This window comes from Sinohyriopsis cumingii, chromosome 12 (assembly GCF_028554795.1).
Source record: "Sinohyriopsis cumingii isolate HCF-2022 chromosome 12, ASM2855479v2, whole genome shotgun sequence".
NCBI classification, from domain to species: domain Eukaryota; kingdom Metazoa; phylum Mollusca; class Bivalvia; order Unionida; family Unionidae; genus Sinohyriopsis; species Sinohyriopsis cumingii.
Genome location: NC_142972.1, coordinates 60,465,711 through 60,484,456, shown reverse-complemented (window position 1 = coordinate 60,484,456; position 18,746 = coordinate 60,465,711). Strand labels below are relative to the sequence as shown.

General features: G+C 33.2%; 1 protein-coding gene across 1 annotated transcript in view; it reads left to right on the top strand.

Moving 5' to 3' along the window:
* The window catches only part of LOC149786564 (uncharacterized), a 54,164-nt gene that overhangs the window by 10,112 nt on the left and 25,306 nt on the right, over nt 1-18,746 (top strand). Inside the window, exons 6-10 of the mRNA XM_089977071.1 lie at nt 1,260-1,380; nt 6,066-6,212; nt 7,764-7,961; nt 13,773-13,910; nt 14,464-14,631. Of these exons, the coding sequence (XP_089833197.1) occupies nt 1,260-1,380; nt 6,066-6,212; nt 7,764-7,961; nt 13,773-13,910; nt 14,464-14,631 (772 nt within the window). The remainder of the gene's footprint in view (nt 1-1,259; nt 1,381-6,065; nt 6,213-7,763; nt 7,962-13,772; nt 13,911-14,463; nt 14,632-18,746) is intronic.

Here is an 18,746-nt window from a genome sequence, read left to right as displayed (position 1 = left end):
ATTTTAAAAAATCAACAATTGTTTGTGTTGTAACTTAATTTAGACAACCCAGGTATTTTGCTTTATCTTTTCTATTTCAGTGACACAATTAATATTACTTTAATGCAGTATGAAAATTATAAAGTGAAATCATAGCAGAAATGTTAAATCAGTGTTTTTCCCCAGATCACAAGTCAGGGCAAGTTGCTGGTTGTTCACCAGGACATTTTTACCAAAGTAAAATTTCTTTTGAGGACACTCTCTCAAGAAGAGATTGCATTTTTGTTCACTCCACTGGTTTATTTAAGGGAAAATCACACTATCCAGATCTGAAGTTGCCATTTTGATGAAACTTAGTACGTGAGTTGTATGTGAGTAGCTCTGTAGATAGCATGAAATAAAATTAGTATTTTTCTGATTTCCTTTTCAATATGCCATGGCACCATCTATGAACTGTGGTTTGTTGTTAATCATTCCCAGTGATGCTTAGTTGAAACCTAATGATGCTTAATGATGCCTAGTAGATGCCCAATGATGCATAGTTAATGCCTAGTTGATGCCCAAATGCACATGTTGAATCTTAGTATATGTTATGCATTAAACTGTTTAAATTAAAATAGGGCACCACCCCCACCTTCAAAGAGAGCAGGGTGTACCTCAGGTATGGTTGAGAGTAACACCCTACCAAAACATGAAAGGGACAACACTGCATACAATAAAGAATATCCATATCACATTCAAAAGGTCCAGTCCAGGAAGTTTAACCATACTGTACGTTCAGGAAGACTAACCCTACTGTACATTTCAGGATGTATAATCCTACTGTACATTTCAGGATGTCTAACCTTGTTGTACATTCAGGAAGCCTAACCTTACTGTACATTTCAGGAAGCCTAACCTTACTGTATATTTCAGGATGTCTGACCTTACTGTAGAAGCCTAGCCTTACTGTACATTTCATGATGTCTAACCATACTGTACATTTCAGGATGTCTGACCTTATTGTACATTTCAGGATGCCTGACCTTACCGTACATTTTAGGAAGTCAAACATTGCTGTACATTTCAGGAAGCCTAACATTACCATACATTTCAGGAAGTCTAACATTACTGTACATTTCAGGAAGCCTAACCCTACTGTACATTTCAGCATGCCTGATGATACTGTACATTTTAGCATGCCTGATGATTCTGTACATTCCAGAAAGCCTAGTCTTACTGTACATTTCAGGAAGAAAGTTACATGTACAGAAATTCCTTATTATTTTTTATTCTTTCAGAGGAATATGTTGCACTGGATCAAACAAAGAGGTGTTCAGTATGATGTGGACAAAAATGTCTTCCTCTATGACAAAAAGGAAGCTCTTGTCACTGTACAAAGTCCTCAGTCATTAGACAAAGGTATGGTTATCAAAGAAAAAGGAAGCTCTTGTCACTGTACAAAGTCCTCAGTCATTAGACAAAGGTATGGTTATCAAAAAAAAGGAAGCTCTTGTCACTGTACAAAGTCCTCAGTCATTAGACAAAGGTATGGTTATCAAAGAAAAAATAAATATATTAATGGAATATAATTGTTGCCACATTGACCTAAACACAGAACTTGACAGAAAAAGGTAATGGAGTATGCCTCTTTCACAGTGTAATGACAGAAAAAGATAACAGTATAGACACTTTCCACATGAATGACAGATAACACTGTATTCCTCTTCCACATTAATGACATTTGAAGGTAACAGTGTAGGCCTCTTCCACATTAATGGCAGACTAAGGTAACAGTGTAGGCCGCTTCAAAATTAATGACAGATAAAGATAACACTAATCCTCTTCCACAGTAATCACAGCCTAAGGTAACAGTGTGTGCCTCTTCTCCATTAATGGCAGACAAAGGTAAAGTGTAGGTCTCTTCCACTTTAATTGCAGACAGAGGTAACAGTGTAGGTCTCTTCCACTTTAATTGCAGACAAAGGTAACACTGTATGCCTTTCCACAGTAATCACCGGCAAAGGTAATATTTTATGCCCTTTCACATTAAGGAAAGATGAAGATAACACTGTATGCCCCTTGCACATTAATGACAGATAAAAATAATACTGTATGCCCCTTCTACATTAATGATAGATGAATACAATACTTTATGCCCTGTCCACGTTAATGACAGACAAATGGTAACACATTGCCCTTTTCACAATAATAACAGATGAAGATAATGCTATATGCCCCTGCCACATTATTGACAGATGAAGGTAACATTGTATGCTCTTTACACATTAATGACAGCCAAAGGTATCACTATATGTCCCCTTTACATTAATGACATGTGAAGATGACACTGTATGCCCCTTCCACATTAATAACAAAGGTAACACTGTATGCCCCTTCCACGTTAATGACATGAATATAATACTCATTGCCCTTTCCACATTAATGACAGATAAAGATAACATTATACCCTTCCACATTAATGACAGATGAAGATAACACTGTATGCCCCTTCCACATTAATGACAGATGAAGGTAACACTGTATGCCCCTTCCACATTAATGACAGATGAAGGTAATACTGTATGCCCCTTCCACATTAATGACAGATGAATAAAATACTGTACAACCTTTCCACATTAATGACAAAGATAACACTGTATGTCCCTTTCATATTCATGACAGATGAAGGTAACACTGTATGCCCCTTCCACATTAATGACAGGTGAATAAAATACTATACAACCTTTCCACATTAATGACAAAGATAACACTGTATGTCCCTTTCATATTCATGACAGATGAAGATAACACTGTATTCCCCTTTCACATTAAGGACAAAGATAACACTATATGCCCCTTTCACATTAAGAACAGATGAAGATAACACTATGCCCCTTTCATATTAAGGACAGACAAAGATAACACTGTATGCCCCTTTCACATTAAGGACAGACAAAGATAACTCTGTATGCCCCATTCACATTAAGGACAGATGAAGATAACACTGTATGCCCCTTTCACATTAAGGACAGACAAAGATAACACTGTATGTACCTTTCACATTAAGGACAAATAAAGATTACATTGTATGCCCCTTCCACATTCATGACAGATGAAGATAACACTGTATTCCCCTTTCACATTAAGGACAGATGAAGATAACACTGTATGCCCCTTTCACATTAAGGACAAATGAAGATAACACTGCATGCCCCTTTCACATTAAGGACAGACAAAGATAACACTATGCCCATTTCACATTAAGGACAGACAAAGATATCACTGTATGCCCCTTTTACATTAAGGACAGACAAAGATGACACTATGCCCCTTTCACATTAAGGACAGACAAAGATAACACTTTGCCCCTTTCACATTAAGGACAAACAAAGATAACACTGTATGCCCCTTTCACATTAAGGAAGACAAAGATAACACTATGCCACTTTCACATTAAGGACAGACAAAGATAACACTATGCCCCTTTCACATTAAGGACAGACAAAGATAACACTGTATGCCCCTTTCACATTAAGGACAGACAAAGATAACACTATGTCCCTTTCACATTAAGGACAGACAAAAATAACACTATGCCCCTTTTACATTAAGGACAGACAAAGATAACACTGTATGCCCCTTTCACATTAAGGACAGACAAAGATAACACTATGTCCCTTTCACATTAAGGACAGACAAAAATAACACTATGCCCCTTTTACATTAAGGACAGACAAAGATAACACTGCATGCCCCTTTCACATTAAGGACAGATGAAGATAACACTGTATGCCCTGTGCTTACTTATTAATGACAGGACATAACAATATGGTGCTTTTATTTCTTAGAATAGTGACAAATTTACTGATGATGGAGTTTAAATTTTTTTATATGCCTCTAAACTTTAAATTACTTAGTAATATTTCATTGATTAATTACTTTGGTTATCATTTCTCCTTTTATACTGATAAACTAGTGATACTTAAATGAACAAAAACATTATTCACTATGATATCACTTGTTTTGTAGGACACTATTTTTTGTGTTCATTGTAGTTGCTACAGATTTTAGATTTAAAGACCCGACAACCAAGTAGCATTATATGGAAATAAAAGAACCACTTCTCCAGACTTCAGTTAGCATATGATGCAAATAATAGAACCCCTTCCCACAACTTCATTTAGCTCTCTGTGGAATAATAGAACCCCATCCCCAAATTTCAATCAGTTCTCTATGGATTATAATAGAACCTGTTCCGAAAGTTTTATTTAGCATTCCATGGAATCATAGAACTCCTTCCACAAGTTTCATTTAGCATTCCATGGAACAATAGAACTCCTTCCACAAGTTTTATTTAGCATTCCATGGAATAATAGAGCTCCTTCCACAAGTTTCATTTAGCATTCCATGAAATAATAGAACTCCTTCCACAAGTTTCATTTAGCATTCCATGGAATAATAGAACTCCTTCCACAAGTTTCATTTAGCATTCCATGGAATAATAGAACTCCTTCCACAAGTTTCATTTAGCATTCCATGGAATAATAGAACTCCTTCCACAAGTTTCATTTAGCATTCCATGGAATAATAGAACTCCTTCCACAAGTTTCATTTAGCATTCCATGGAATAATAGAACTCCTTCCACAAGTTTCATTTAGCATTCTGTGGAAATAATAAACCCCTTTCCCACAAGTTTCATTTAGCATTCTGTGGAAATAATAAACCCCTTTCCCACAAGTTTCATTTAGCATTCTGTGGAAATAATAAACCCCTTTCCCAAAACTTAAGATTTAGATACTGACAAAATTGTCATCTTTTGACAAAACAACATAAATTATTACCCATGAAAATAAATGAATTTATGGTATGTACTAAAAGCGCCTCCAATAAAGCAGTGTGAATGTTGATTCTCTCTCCATGTAGTTAAACTGTAGATCACAAAGTTAATTTTTTTGAATTCATTGAAGACACAAAAATCAATATATTATAATTATTCTTTATTTATATAGAGAGTTAATGGTAATGTTTATCCTTTCTGAATTGAATTTAACAGTTTGCTAAATTTAAAAATTATTTTAAAAAGTTAATTTGTCTAGGGCAATAGTAACACACTGGCTGTTCACATATAGTGTATCATGACCACAGAGCTTTCATTTGAAAGAGTTAATGGCTGTCTGTTCAAAGTTGGTTCTTCCATTTTGGTTTCTTTGCTTTTCACAACTCATGGGCAGCCTGAAAGTACAATCAACATAAAAGAATAATCATTTTTTTCAATGATTATAAATGATTAATATTCTTTATAAATTTAATTTTAGTCTCTTAAATTTACAATCCACTGAAATCTCAGTATTAAATCACACACACACACACACTCTCTCTCTCTCTCTCGGCTAATTAGCCATCATCATTGGATTCTGTTTACATTCAAACAACACTTATGAGCTCAAATTAACCAAAACATATGGAAAAATAGAAAGCCTTTGTTATTTAAAACTCCATACATCTTTTTGTATTGTCATTTTATGTACATGTTTATATGTGTTTATATGTTATTGCTTGTGATTAATTGTTTACTATATTCATGGGATCTTACTGTTGAGAGTAAATTATTACTGACTATTGCATTATGTGAAGGTATGTCAGAGTCTGACATATTTTTCAACAGTGCTTCCTCATTATAATGCCATTTAGTGTCACAGCCTTATAATGAAGTACATAACATATATAATTTAATTACCAGGGATCCATGACCATTCTCATACTGTTAACAGGAACTGTGTTATAATGAAGGTCCTTGTTATGAAGAATTTGTATCTTTGATTTCAAGTAAATAGCAAGTGCTCTGATCTAATGACACATTATGTGATGTCCGACTTGGGGCAGTTTTTTCAATACAATACAATAGGTACTTTTTATTGATGTGAAATCTGACATTTTTATTTCACTCAGAAACATGCGATATTCATGTTGGCTAGTATCATTCTAGTGATTATTCACAGGTTATAATATTTAAGGTGGTACATTTTGACAAGATTTACTTTTTCAAAAACTACACAAAAAATTTCATTAAAAGGGTAATATTGTGGTTCTTTTTTTCTGTTAGATTTTTCATACTATGAGGTTATCCTGCATGATACATCAGAGAATGAGGAGTCAGCAGTAGTTGGTATGGGATCCTGCAGCCCTATCCATCCAACCCCAACCTGTGTTCTGCTCAGGGATTTCTTCAGTTGGAAGGCTGATGGAAAAAGTGAGCAGGAATTGTGTCATTTTTGTTATAAGAATTTTTTTAAACAGAAGTATTGAGTCATGCTGATTTGAAACTGAACATTTATTTGACAAAACAATGCAGAGATGGTGCCAAGATACAGCACCTGGCACATTTGGCCAAGAAGTCTAATCCACAATCAAACATAAAAAATTAATTGTAGACATCAGAATAATTGATAGACAAAAGGTTGGTTCCTAGACTATCCCTGCAGAATTTTGGAAACTTAAGGCGGCTTTGGAAAAATAAGCCTTTCGCAATGCAGAAATATTTTCTTTACTCTGATAACTTACTCTCAAAATCTTTCCTTTTATGGACATGGGAACTTGAACATGTTGAATCCTTTTTATCTCCAAAATCTTTGATTTTATCCATAAACTAGAAGACTCAAAGTTCCATACAAGGATTTCCAACATGCATGGGTTAGATAAAACTGCAATTACATACACACAGCATTCATACACTTTATTTTAAAGGTATGCAGCCCAGACTTGGAACTTAAGTGGTAAATTTTTCCAGTGGTCACATTCTGACTTCCATGGAGCACTGTTTACTTTTAATAAGTCTCAGTTTATGCTGACACCAGAAAATAGAGATACTTTGAGGATGTGAAAGGTTTTGAGAAGCATTTGTAAAATTTCATTTCACCTACTTGGAAACATAAGCAATATGGTCAACATGCTGTGTTACGTGCCTGACAAATGGCAGTCAGGCTGAGGGAGATAACTTTTTATGGTACAGTAATCACAAAATCTAGACCTTTTGGGTCACTGTAGCTATTTTATAAGGGACTTGACATTGAGTGTTCTGACTTACTGTCCAAACAAACTCTTATGGCCCATTTTGACTGGTTTGATTTCATTATCAAGGTGCTATTTCATACGCTGTGTGTAAATTACAAATGGTAATGAATCAATATCTGTAGCTTTATTCTCACATGTCATGAACAAAATAACCATAGGCCAAAAAAAATCTCAAATGGCTATTTAATATTATTAAATCATCTACCATATATAGTCACTTTTAAGTTGAGTCAAACTGCCAACAACAAATAACCTGATCTGCTATAACATAATGTGCCTGCAGATCAGGGTCTCTGTTACTTGTTCTACTGATTACTCTAAAATACTGCACAGACCCAGATCTGCTTACACATTATGCACTGGCAGATCTGGGTCTATGCATTGTGCCATTGGACTTGACTTATAAGCGAGTATTAATAGTACTTTGGCTACTGCTTTTCATTTTTCCTTTATAAAAAACATGTTCTGCTTACTAACAAATAAAGTTAAGATTATTGACTCAGTTTTAGCTGCTTATAGAAATTATTAACTCAGTTTTGGTTACTACTGAATACTGTTTAGTAAGAGATTAGATGGATGATAATTCTCTTCAGTTATGTGAGAAATAAGTATAAATTTGATACATATTACAGTGTTTATTTTTGGACACTGACCGTATTAGCAAGCCATGATCTTTTCTATCTCTCATATCACACTCTTGTTCCTATGACAGTTGTCTCTCTTATTTCAGTGGTACAGGTGAAGCCTGGTATGAGAGTGGGGCTAGGTGTCCACTATAATCCAAAGGAGGTTGATAAACCTGATTTTGATGATAAAGATGCCCAGCTCGTTCTGTGTGTTGTCACAATTAACTCGGACATTGCTGCAATGCGGATGCTGTTGCAGCCACCAGGAGGGTTTTATCCACTGGTCATTCTTTGCAGGAATGGTAAAATTAATATGAGACTTTTATTGTGTAATTTTCAAAATTCAGGTGAATGCTTAGTGCTGTAAACCAGAAAATTTTCACAAGCATGCATTTTTTTGTAGATTTCTCAAGGCAGCTAAAGAAAATTTACAAAATATACAACCAAATTTATCTATACCTGCCTTTGCTGTAAACTTCTCAGATATTTTTCAGCCCCAACCATGCAGAATAATTTACTGTAGTGTCATTTATTTTTATGGGGCTCAGTTTTGATGGGTTTTGTTTAATAAAAAAGGACATTTCATGGGTACTTAAGTTTGTGGTTGTGCCTGTCAAAGTTTGCATATTAGTAGGTTTTTCATTTTGTGGTGTAACCTCTACAAATACCCAAAACAAAGAATACATTAGAAAAAAACTATGCTGATGCAAATGTCAGTCACTTGAATTTTTAAAACAGTACCCTGTGTATAATGTCAGTGGAAGCCAGAGTAGCCAAGAACACTACAGCAATACTGCCATATCTACAAGCACGAATAAAACATCTGTCAAGATCAATTACTTACATCATGTTTTTGTCTGAGTGCTGATGCCAGCAAAGTGGGAAGATGCTAAATTGAATGATAATGGAATACTTTGTTTATGCCTGCCTTATGTACAGACCAATTTCAACCACTTGACATTAAATAAAGAGTGCAAAGAAGAATTAAAATCACACTTCCGCAACTGGTATGCTCAATAGGTCATGGAGGCCATCATGGAAATGGAAGATGTTAATGATGATGACCATCGATTAGTGAACTTTGCAATCAAGCCATATCATACTGAAGGATAATTTAAGCTCATGCAAAAATGAATGAAAGATTGAACCTAATTATTAGTGGTTTTGAGAAAGCTAGACTTGTTTAATTCTGGAATTTGGGGATTATTTGCCTGACAAGCATTTGTGTGTACTATGAGATTGGATTGACACAATGTTGATACAATGGCTTTGTAAAACATCGTCAAATTGTGAGCTTTAATACCCTGCGGTAATTATTGTATATACGTAGTGTTTCATTAAAAAATATTCTTCAAACGATAGTATTTTACAGGTTTTTTTTGTTCTTTTGGATGAAAAATGGATGGATAAAATGAAATGTGCTTTCAGGAGGATTCAGATCTTACAGTTGTACTCAAATTAAGCATCAAATTAAAGAAGCATTCAATTTAATTTTTATATGCTAGTAGTTTTTATTAGTCATTCCTTTTTAGTTTCAGTCAGTATTACTAGTGTTTAAATATCTTCTTTTTCTCATTTCTCCTATCATTACTTATCTCACATCTCGATTTAAGGTAGTTTGTATGTCTTGATTTAAGGTAGTGTGTGTGTCTTGATTTAAGGTAGTGTGTGTGTGTCTTGATTTAAGGTAGTGTGTGTGTCTTGATTTAAGGTAGTGTGTGTGTTGTCTTGATTTAAGGTAGTGTGTGTATGTCTTGATTTAAGGTAGTGTGTGTGTCTTGATTTAAGGTAGTGTGTGTGTGTCTTGTTTTGGTAGTGTGTGTGTGTCTTGATTTAAGGTAGTGTGTGTGTCTTGATTTAAGGTAGTGTGTGTGTCTTGATTTAAGGTAGTGTGTATGTCTTGATTTAAGGTAGTGTGTATGTCTTGATTTAAGGTAGCGTGTATGTCTTGATTTAAGGTAGTGTCTATGTCTTGATTTAAGGTAGTGTGTATGTCTTGATTTAAGGTAGCGTGTATGTCTTGATTTAAGGTAGTGTCTATGTCTTGATTTAAGGTAGTGTGTACGTCTTGATTTAAGGTAGTGTGTATGTCTTGATTTAAGGTAGTGTGTGTGTCTTGATATAAGATAGTGTGTATGTCTTGATTTAAGGTAGTGTGTGTGTCTTGATTTAAGGTAGCATGTATGTCTTGATTTAAGGTAGTGTGTGTGTGTCTTGATTTAAGGTAGCATGTATGTCTTGATTTAAGTTAGTGTGTATGTCTTGATTTAAGGTAATGTGTGTGTTTTGATTTAAGGTAATGTGTGTCTCAATTTAAAGTAGTGTGTGAAATTACAGCTACCACATACTTTATCGCTATGTGTGCACTGGAACAATATAAAATTCCTTATTACTCTTTTTTTTAAAACTCGTGTACAAACTAATAGTTTATAGCCAGATTACAATATTGACACTGATTTATCAGACACTAGTAACTTTGTTAATATCTAGGAATGAAACAGTAAGAAAACCGGAGGAGGCAGGGGTCATCACTGGTAGCTAATATTTTGTTGGGTCTTTAAATTTCAGATACTACAATCACTAAACTGGCCACTTCTATAAAACTACACAATTATTTAGTCTCCTCAGTGGCCATTTAAGGAAAGTTTTACTGCAGTTTGCAAAAATATGCAGTTGCAGATATTCACTGGAGTTGTAGATATTTACTGGAGTTATAGATATTTACTGGTTCTAAAATATAATAATTGACAGACTGTAAAACTTCATACATTTCCAACCAATTGTTGACGGCTTTCATTGGCAGATTTATTTACATTCTCTTGCAAAGCATGTACCACATTTGTTGGGTAGTCACTAAATTCATCACTGTCATATAACTGTATTGTCACATAACTCTATTGTCACATGACCATTTCACATAAATATACACAGTTATGTTGTCACATAACTTTTTTAGATGTATTAACACTTTTTTTATAATCAACAAGGCCTAGAGATGCACTAACACTTTTCTTATAATCAACTAAGCCTAGAGATACAATAACACCTTTCTTAGGGGTCCCGAGTGGCTGAGTGATCTAAAGCGCTTACCGAACCTGATCACTGCCATCTCACCTCTGTCTGCGTGGGTTCGAGCCCAAGGCTCGGCTAGCATTGGTATGTGGGAAAGCCAGCCACTAGCTTCTCATGGGTCGGTGGTTCTTCCCTATGTTTTCCAGGGTTCTTCCTCCACCAGTTATACTGGCCACCATTTATAGCCTATCTTGTGCTGAAAAATGGCGTTAAACCCTAGAACAACAACAACAACACTTTTCTTATAATCAACTAGGTCTAGAGATGAATTAACACATTTCTTATAATCAACAAAGCTTAGAGATGCATTAACACTTTTCTTATAATCAACAAGGCCTAGAGATACGCTAACACTTTTTTATAATCCACAAAGTCTAGAGATGCACTAACACTTTTTTATAATCAGCAAGGCATAGTGATGCATTAACACTTTTCTTATAATCAACAAGGCTTAGTAATGCACTAACATCTTTCTTATAATCAACAAGGCCTAGAGATGCATTAATACTTTTTTATAATCAACAAGGCTTAGAGATGCATTAACAATTTTTTATAATCATCAAGGCCTAGAGATGCACTATTTTCATATAATCAACTAGGTCTAGAGATGAATTAACACATTTCTTATAATCAACAAGGCCTAGAGATGCACTAACACGTTTTTATAATCAACAAGGCTTAGAGATGCATTAACACTTTTCTTATAATCAACAAGGCTTAGAGATGCACTAACACTTTTTTATAATCATCAGGGCCTAGAGATGCACTAACTATTTTCGTATAATCAACTAGGTCTAGAGATGAATTAACACATTTCTTATAATCAACAAGGCCTAGAGATGCACTAACACTTTTCTTATAATCAAAAAGGCCTAGAGATACACTAACACTTTTTTATAATCATCAAGGCCTAGAGATGCACTAACAATTTTTTATGATCAACAAGGCATAGAGATGCACTAACACTTTTTTTAATAATCCACAAGGCCTAGAGATGCACTAACACTTTTCTTATAATCAACAAGGCCTAGAGATGCACTAACACTTTTTTTTATAATCCACAAGGCCTAGAGATGCACTAACACTTTTTTATAATCCACAAGGCCTAGAGATGCACTAACACTTTTCTTATAATCAACAAGGCCTAGAGATGCACTAACACCTTTTTTTATAATCAACAAGGCCTAGAGATGCACTAACACATTTTTATAATCAACTAGGCATAGAAATGCACTAAAAAAAATTTGATAATCAACAAGGCATAAAGATGCACTAACACTTTTTTATAATCAACAAGGCCTAGAGATGCACTAACTCTTTTCTTATGATCAACTAGGCTTAGAGTTGCATTACCACTTTTCTTATAATCAACAAGGCTTAGAAATAATAATATAGTTATAGATCTTTATTCAGTAATTTAGTCAGCTTTCTTGTTTGATGTCTTGATAGTTTTAAGATCTTGAGAGATGTTTCAAGCTACAGAGGGGGGATAGGGGTGGATGCCGAGAATCTTACATGAGCGTGCTAACAGCAAATTGCATGCAGTATTACATGTATTGTATATCTGATTAATGATGAATGTTATATTCTATTTATCACACAGATGCAAAGAGAGTGTTAATTTGTTATATGTAAAGTTGCCATTTATCACACAAATATTATGTAATTTAGGATAATATACCCATATCATTTTGTTTTGATATGTAACACATAATAGCACCTAATGATATATCTAAATAACACCTCATGATATATCTAAATAACACCTCATGATATATCTAAATAACACCTCATGATATATCTAAATAACATTATGACATTGTTTAAAACAAAGTTATAATGACAGGCATCCAGGTATATCATAAAGTTATTTTACTACATTTTGTTTTTTCAGAAAAATTTAGAATTTTTTGTCAGAAAAAAATATAAATCATTCGATTAATTTCATAAATTTCATTTTGAAATGAGCACGCAAGATCCTTAATATAGTACCATATATATTTGCTTCTAAGTAAAGTCAAATTGCAAACTGCAGATCCAGGTCTATGCAGTTTGTTATGAGTAATCAGTAGAACAAACAAGACGGTTCCAGGTCTGCTGGTACATTATGTGACAGAAATCAGGGTCTATGTTGTTTGCAGTTGGTCTTGACTTATAAGTGAGTATATATGATATGTAACAAGGTGACATGCGTTTTATGTGACAGTAGTATGACACTAATACAGTTGGATTTTTAAAATAAATTATAATTATAATATTTCTTTAAATAAAAATATCATTGCTATTTATTGTCTCCCTCCACAGTCTCTTAATAGTATTTTTCCAGAGATTGCATCATTAGATCTTAAAAGTCTTTTGTTGTATTATCCCAGTTCTGAGGACATCTTGTAGTTTATCTTCCTTAAGTGTTTATTTCATAGCTTCTGCATGCTGTCCATGAGGTTATGGTGTTTTTTTCTTAGTAATTCCACCACTGCCATCAGTAAAATCTGTAGGCGTGATCATTATTAGACACTGATCATGTTTCAGATGAAGGCTGGGGCTGGGCTTTCCTTTGAGGTCAATTTTTTATAAATATATCCATTTTAAGGGTAGACATTTTGTTTTAGAAAACATCATGGGACACATGGGCAGACATAGGAATATAAATTATTTTTCTGGTGACAAGAATTGTTATCTGCTCCATGGTTGGTACTTATTATTATTATTATTATTATTATTATCATTATTATTATTATTCTTTTATTCTCACTATTATTATTATTATTATTATTATTTCTTGTCTTCTTTCTTCTTCTCACTATTATTATTATTGTTATTATTTTATTATTATTGTCTCAATATTATTGTTAATATTATTAGTATTATTATAACTATTATTATTATTAATTATTAATATTATTATTTTTCACTATTATTATTGCTTATATTATTATTATTATTATTTCTCTATTATTTTTTCTTCACTGTTATTATTATTATTATTATTATTATTATTATTATCATCATCATTATTAACTTAATATTGTCTGATATTCCAGCCTCTATAGCAAGAGTAGATGTTGAGAGTTTGCGGCAGCTCACAGTGGATGCGACAGTTAAAGCATTGCTGGACAAAAGCTACTGGGAACAGTACGACAATGCAATGAACATTGTTTTGTCCGACTTAAAGGCGCGAGGTACAAAGCAGTATCCCATCATTTCAACAGCTGTCACAAAACTGCATGTCAGTCAATCACAGAGAATCAGTAGATTATTTGACAAATTAACTTCAATCATTCTTTGTTAATTAGAAACGTTTCTTTGACTACTCAGGTTTTACACATTTTAAAATCATGCATAAATACAAAAGAATTTGTATAAATTCATGCAGAATGTCTAGTAACCAGTGAAAATGTATTTTAAACAAAGGTTCATAAAACAGCAATATAAAATACAGCATAGACTCACCTAAGTCCAACTTCAAACAGCATAGACCCTGATCTGCCAGCACATTATGCCATGGCACAGCAGGGTCTGTGTTGTTTGTTCAACTGATTACTTATAACAAACTGCAGAGAACCAGATTTGCTTACAGCAGATTAGGAATTGTGCAGACTCGTCTCGTGCATAAATACCTATTGAGGTCCAGATCTTTTTTTTTCAGTATGTGGTCTGTTATACAACTTTTTCATTTAAAAATACTTAGCGAATAATGCTAAAAATAAAATGCCTTGGAATATTTTGTTTCAGAGTTGAGTGTTTCCTTATTCCGAAAATCAAAATGTCTGGTTGTTAAAGTGTCGTCTGCAGGTTGCCAAGTTTGTCTTCCTGCCAAGCACAAGAAGATCCATGTGATCCAACTTCAGCATCCATTAACACATGAGAGACCATATTTTTTTATAGAGATAAAGAAACTCAGTAAGTTATTTTACAGAGGTGTTCAGTTTCAGCATCCATTAACACGTGAGAGACCATATTTTTTTATAGAGATAAAGAAACTCAGTAAGTTATTTTACAGGAGTGTTCAGCTTCAGCATCCATTAACACATGAGAGACCATATTTTTTTATAGAGATAAAGAAACTCAGTAAGTTATTTTACAGAGGTGTTCAGTTTCAGCATCCATTAACACATGAGAGACCATATTTTTTTATAGAGATAAAGAAACTCATTAAGTTATTTTACAGGAGTGTTCAGTTTCAACATCCATTAACACATGAGAGACCATAATTTTTAATAGAGATAAGGAAACTCAGTAAGTTATTTTACAGGAGTGTTCAGCTTCAGCATCCATTAACACATGAGAGACCATATTTTTTTATAGAGATAAAGAAACTCAGTAAGTTATTTTACAGGAGTGTTCAGTTTCAGCATCCATTAACACATGAGAGACCATATTTTTTTATAGAGATAAAAAAACTCAGTAAGTTATTTTACAGAGGTGTTCAGTTTCAATATCTATTAACACGTGAGAGACCATATTTATTTTAGAGATAAAGAAACTCAGTAAGTTATTTTACAGGAGTGTTCAGTTTCAGCATCCATTAACACATGAGAGACCATATTTTTTTATAGAGATAAAGAAACTCAGTAAGTTATTTTACAGGAGTGTTCAATTTCAGCATCCGTTAACACATGAGAGACCATATTTTTTTATAGAGATAAAGAAACTCAGTAAGTTATTTTACAGGAGTGTTCAGTTTCAGCATCCATTAACACATGAGAGACCATATTTTTTTATAGAGATAAAGAAACTCAGTAAGTTATTTTACAGGAGTGTTCAATTTCAGCATCCATTAGCACCTGGGAGACCATATTTATTTATAGAGATAAAGAAACTCAGTAAGTTATTTTACAGGAGCGTTCAGTTTCAGCATCCATTAGCACCTGGGAGACCATATTTTTTAAAGAAAAATAAAGTTCTGTAAGTTATCAGAGATTGAAATTAGGAATTTGTTCACCAACTAAAATAAATGTTTTACTGATCCTGCCTAATTTCACTGATCCTGTGAAAATCAGAAGCCAGTTACGTTTCTTAATCAACATTTTTATTCATTAACATTAACTCAAAACAATAAATGGTTTTCACCAATGCTTTTTCATATTTCTCCAAATACAGTGTGCATGAAATGCACAAAATCATGGCATCTCCAGGGTCATATTACTGCCATTTGTGTTGATTTTCCCACTATTTCCAATAATGTCTTAGTATCTTAATCGGATTATTTGTAGACTCAGCGAATGCTACCTTTAGTGATTGATCATCACTTGCCAGAAGCCTTTTGTTTTTGGCAGTAATGAAATCAGTGCTTGGTGTCAGTTCATCTAGTTCTATATATTCCAAGATGGTTTTGACAACAAGAGCCAGAAAGGGGATCTGACTTGTGCGACAATGGGGTGGGGTGGGGGGGTTTAAAAATGTAAAGTCATAAAAACAACATCTGCATCATCTACCAGAGAAAATGTAAACCTAAACAGCATCACAGTATTGCCATATTAGGAATAGTACACTGAGAAATAAATTCATGCGATGGCAATGTCTACAACTCAACTTTATTCCTTGGATTTTAAGTCTTTGTTTCCTATCTATAATTTTTCTCTTTAGCATTGGCTTCCAGAGGACTAAATGCAGATTGACTTTTTTTAAAAGTATTAAATCATTCAGAATGCAGTGTTGTTATTTGGGTGTGTTTTTCTATACAAAGTGAGTTGAAACCACTTTTATTTTTTTTTAATTTTTATTGTGGGGATATAAACTTTGTGACATCATATATGAGGGGAGGGTCTGAGCTTTTGTGATGAAATGTGATGAAGGAGAGAGGGTAAAAAATCTCCCAAAATTGTTTGAAATCGTATATGGATTTCCCCTAATCACCGTAATTTATTTGATGGGTGGATGAGTAGTTTAACACTGGTCCAATGGCACTGCAGCCATTTATTGTACCTCATTACTGGTATTATATTAGTATGCACTCAATTAACACAATCAACAGATCAATTAACCATTAAAGGAAATGAGAGGTCATGACCACTTCATAACATTTATTATACCAACTGGATTAGTAAAGGCTGGTTTTTAGTGATCCATCGGCAAAATAAAAAACTAAGGGATAGCACAATAGTGTTGATGTCAAGTTATTTTAAAAATACTCTTTAGGTTCAAAAGAAAAATTATAGTACCATATGTTATGGAATTTCTTGTACATGTTCTTTTTTTCAAAGTACAATAGTATAGTGAGTACCAAAAAAATGTCATTTTTGAATGGTGATTGAGTACCAAAAAATAGTCATTTTTCAATGGTGATTAGTACCAAAAAGTAGGTACCTGATATTGAGGATAATTCTGGGATATTGTCAATATTTAATCATATGCATCTGATGTAATTGTGTTGTCTGATTTTGCTTACTGGTTTATATGTGTGTATTGCATTAGATAGCACTTGAAAGTAGATGATAATAAACGTCATTTTTTCATTGTACTTAGTAACTGTCAGAATCAGCAATTTAAAAATGGATAATTATGACGTGGATGTTGGCATATCATCATCATATCATTATTCTGATGCCTGGTGATTCAAATAAATTATGACCAAATAGGACTTTATTTTGGATGAGTGAATGTAATTTGTTTTTGCCTTTTGTATACGAGAGAGAGAGAGAGAGAGAGAGAGAGATTTCTGTCTTTCTCTATGCCATTTTGATCAGTATAAATTAGTTTTATATATCACAATTTAGCTAAAAAGAAAGCATTAATAAAGTACTAAAAAATACTTCATCGAAAGTCAATAGCATTAACATCAATAGTTACAGATAAAAATTCCGTATGCAGACAGAAATGTATCTTGTTTCATTTTCTTATTGAATTCACAATAGTGTTAACATCAATAGTTACAGATAAAAATTCCGTATGCAGACAGAAATGTATCTTGTTTCATTTTCTTATTGAATTCACAATAGTGTTAACATCAATAGTTACAGATAAAAATTCCGTATGCAGACAGAAATGTATCTTGTTTCATTTTCTTATTGAATTCACAATAGTGTTAACATCAATAGTTACAGATAAAAATTCCGTATGCAGACAGAAATGTATCTTGTTTCATTTTCTTATTGAATTCACAATAGTGTTAACATCAATAGTTACAGATAAAAATTCCATATGCAGACAGAAATGTATCTTGTTTCATTTTCTTATTGAATTCACAATAGTGTTAACATCAATAGTTACAGATAAAAATTCCATATGCAGACAGAAATGTATCTTGTTTCATTTTCTTATTGAATTCACAATAGTGTTAACATCAATAGTTACAGATAAAAATTCCGTATGCAGACAGAAATGTATCTTGTTTCATTTTCTTATTGAATTCACAATAGTGTTAACATCAATAGTTACAGATAAAAATTCCGTATGCAGACAGAAATGTATCTTGTTTCATTTTCTTATTGAATTCACAATAGTGTTAACATCAATAGTTACAGATAAAAATTCCGTATGCAGACAGAAATGTATCTTGTTTCATTTTCTTATTGAATTCACAATAGTGTTAACATCAATAGTTACAGATAAAAATTCCGTATGCAGACAGAAATGTATCTTGTTTCATTTTCTTATTGAATTCACAACCAAGAGCAGCCAATGGTTAAGCATTCAGTTTGAAATTCAGTGTCATTTGATAGGTGAACTGCTTTTGTTTCTGATATTTGACTTTTACAGCTTTTTTCATTTTAAATCCACTATTGACAGAGTCATGTTTCAATTTTTTTCTTCACCATAACATTTCCTTTTGTCTGTCATGTGATGCAGTTTGGTGAGAACATTTGCCTAGACATTGATGTTTCTATAGATGTTTCTTTTAGAATTCATCTCTTTTTTACTTCATTTTGGCTGGAGTTATGGCCCTTGTCTATTCATTTTAGGTTTCGCATTGGAGGTTGCCTGTTTGAGTCCTGTATTTACCTGGGAATGATTCAGTATATTCGATATCATTTAATTTATTAATTGTCTTAGAAATATAAATATGCTTATTAAAG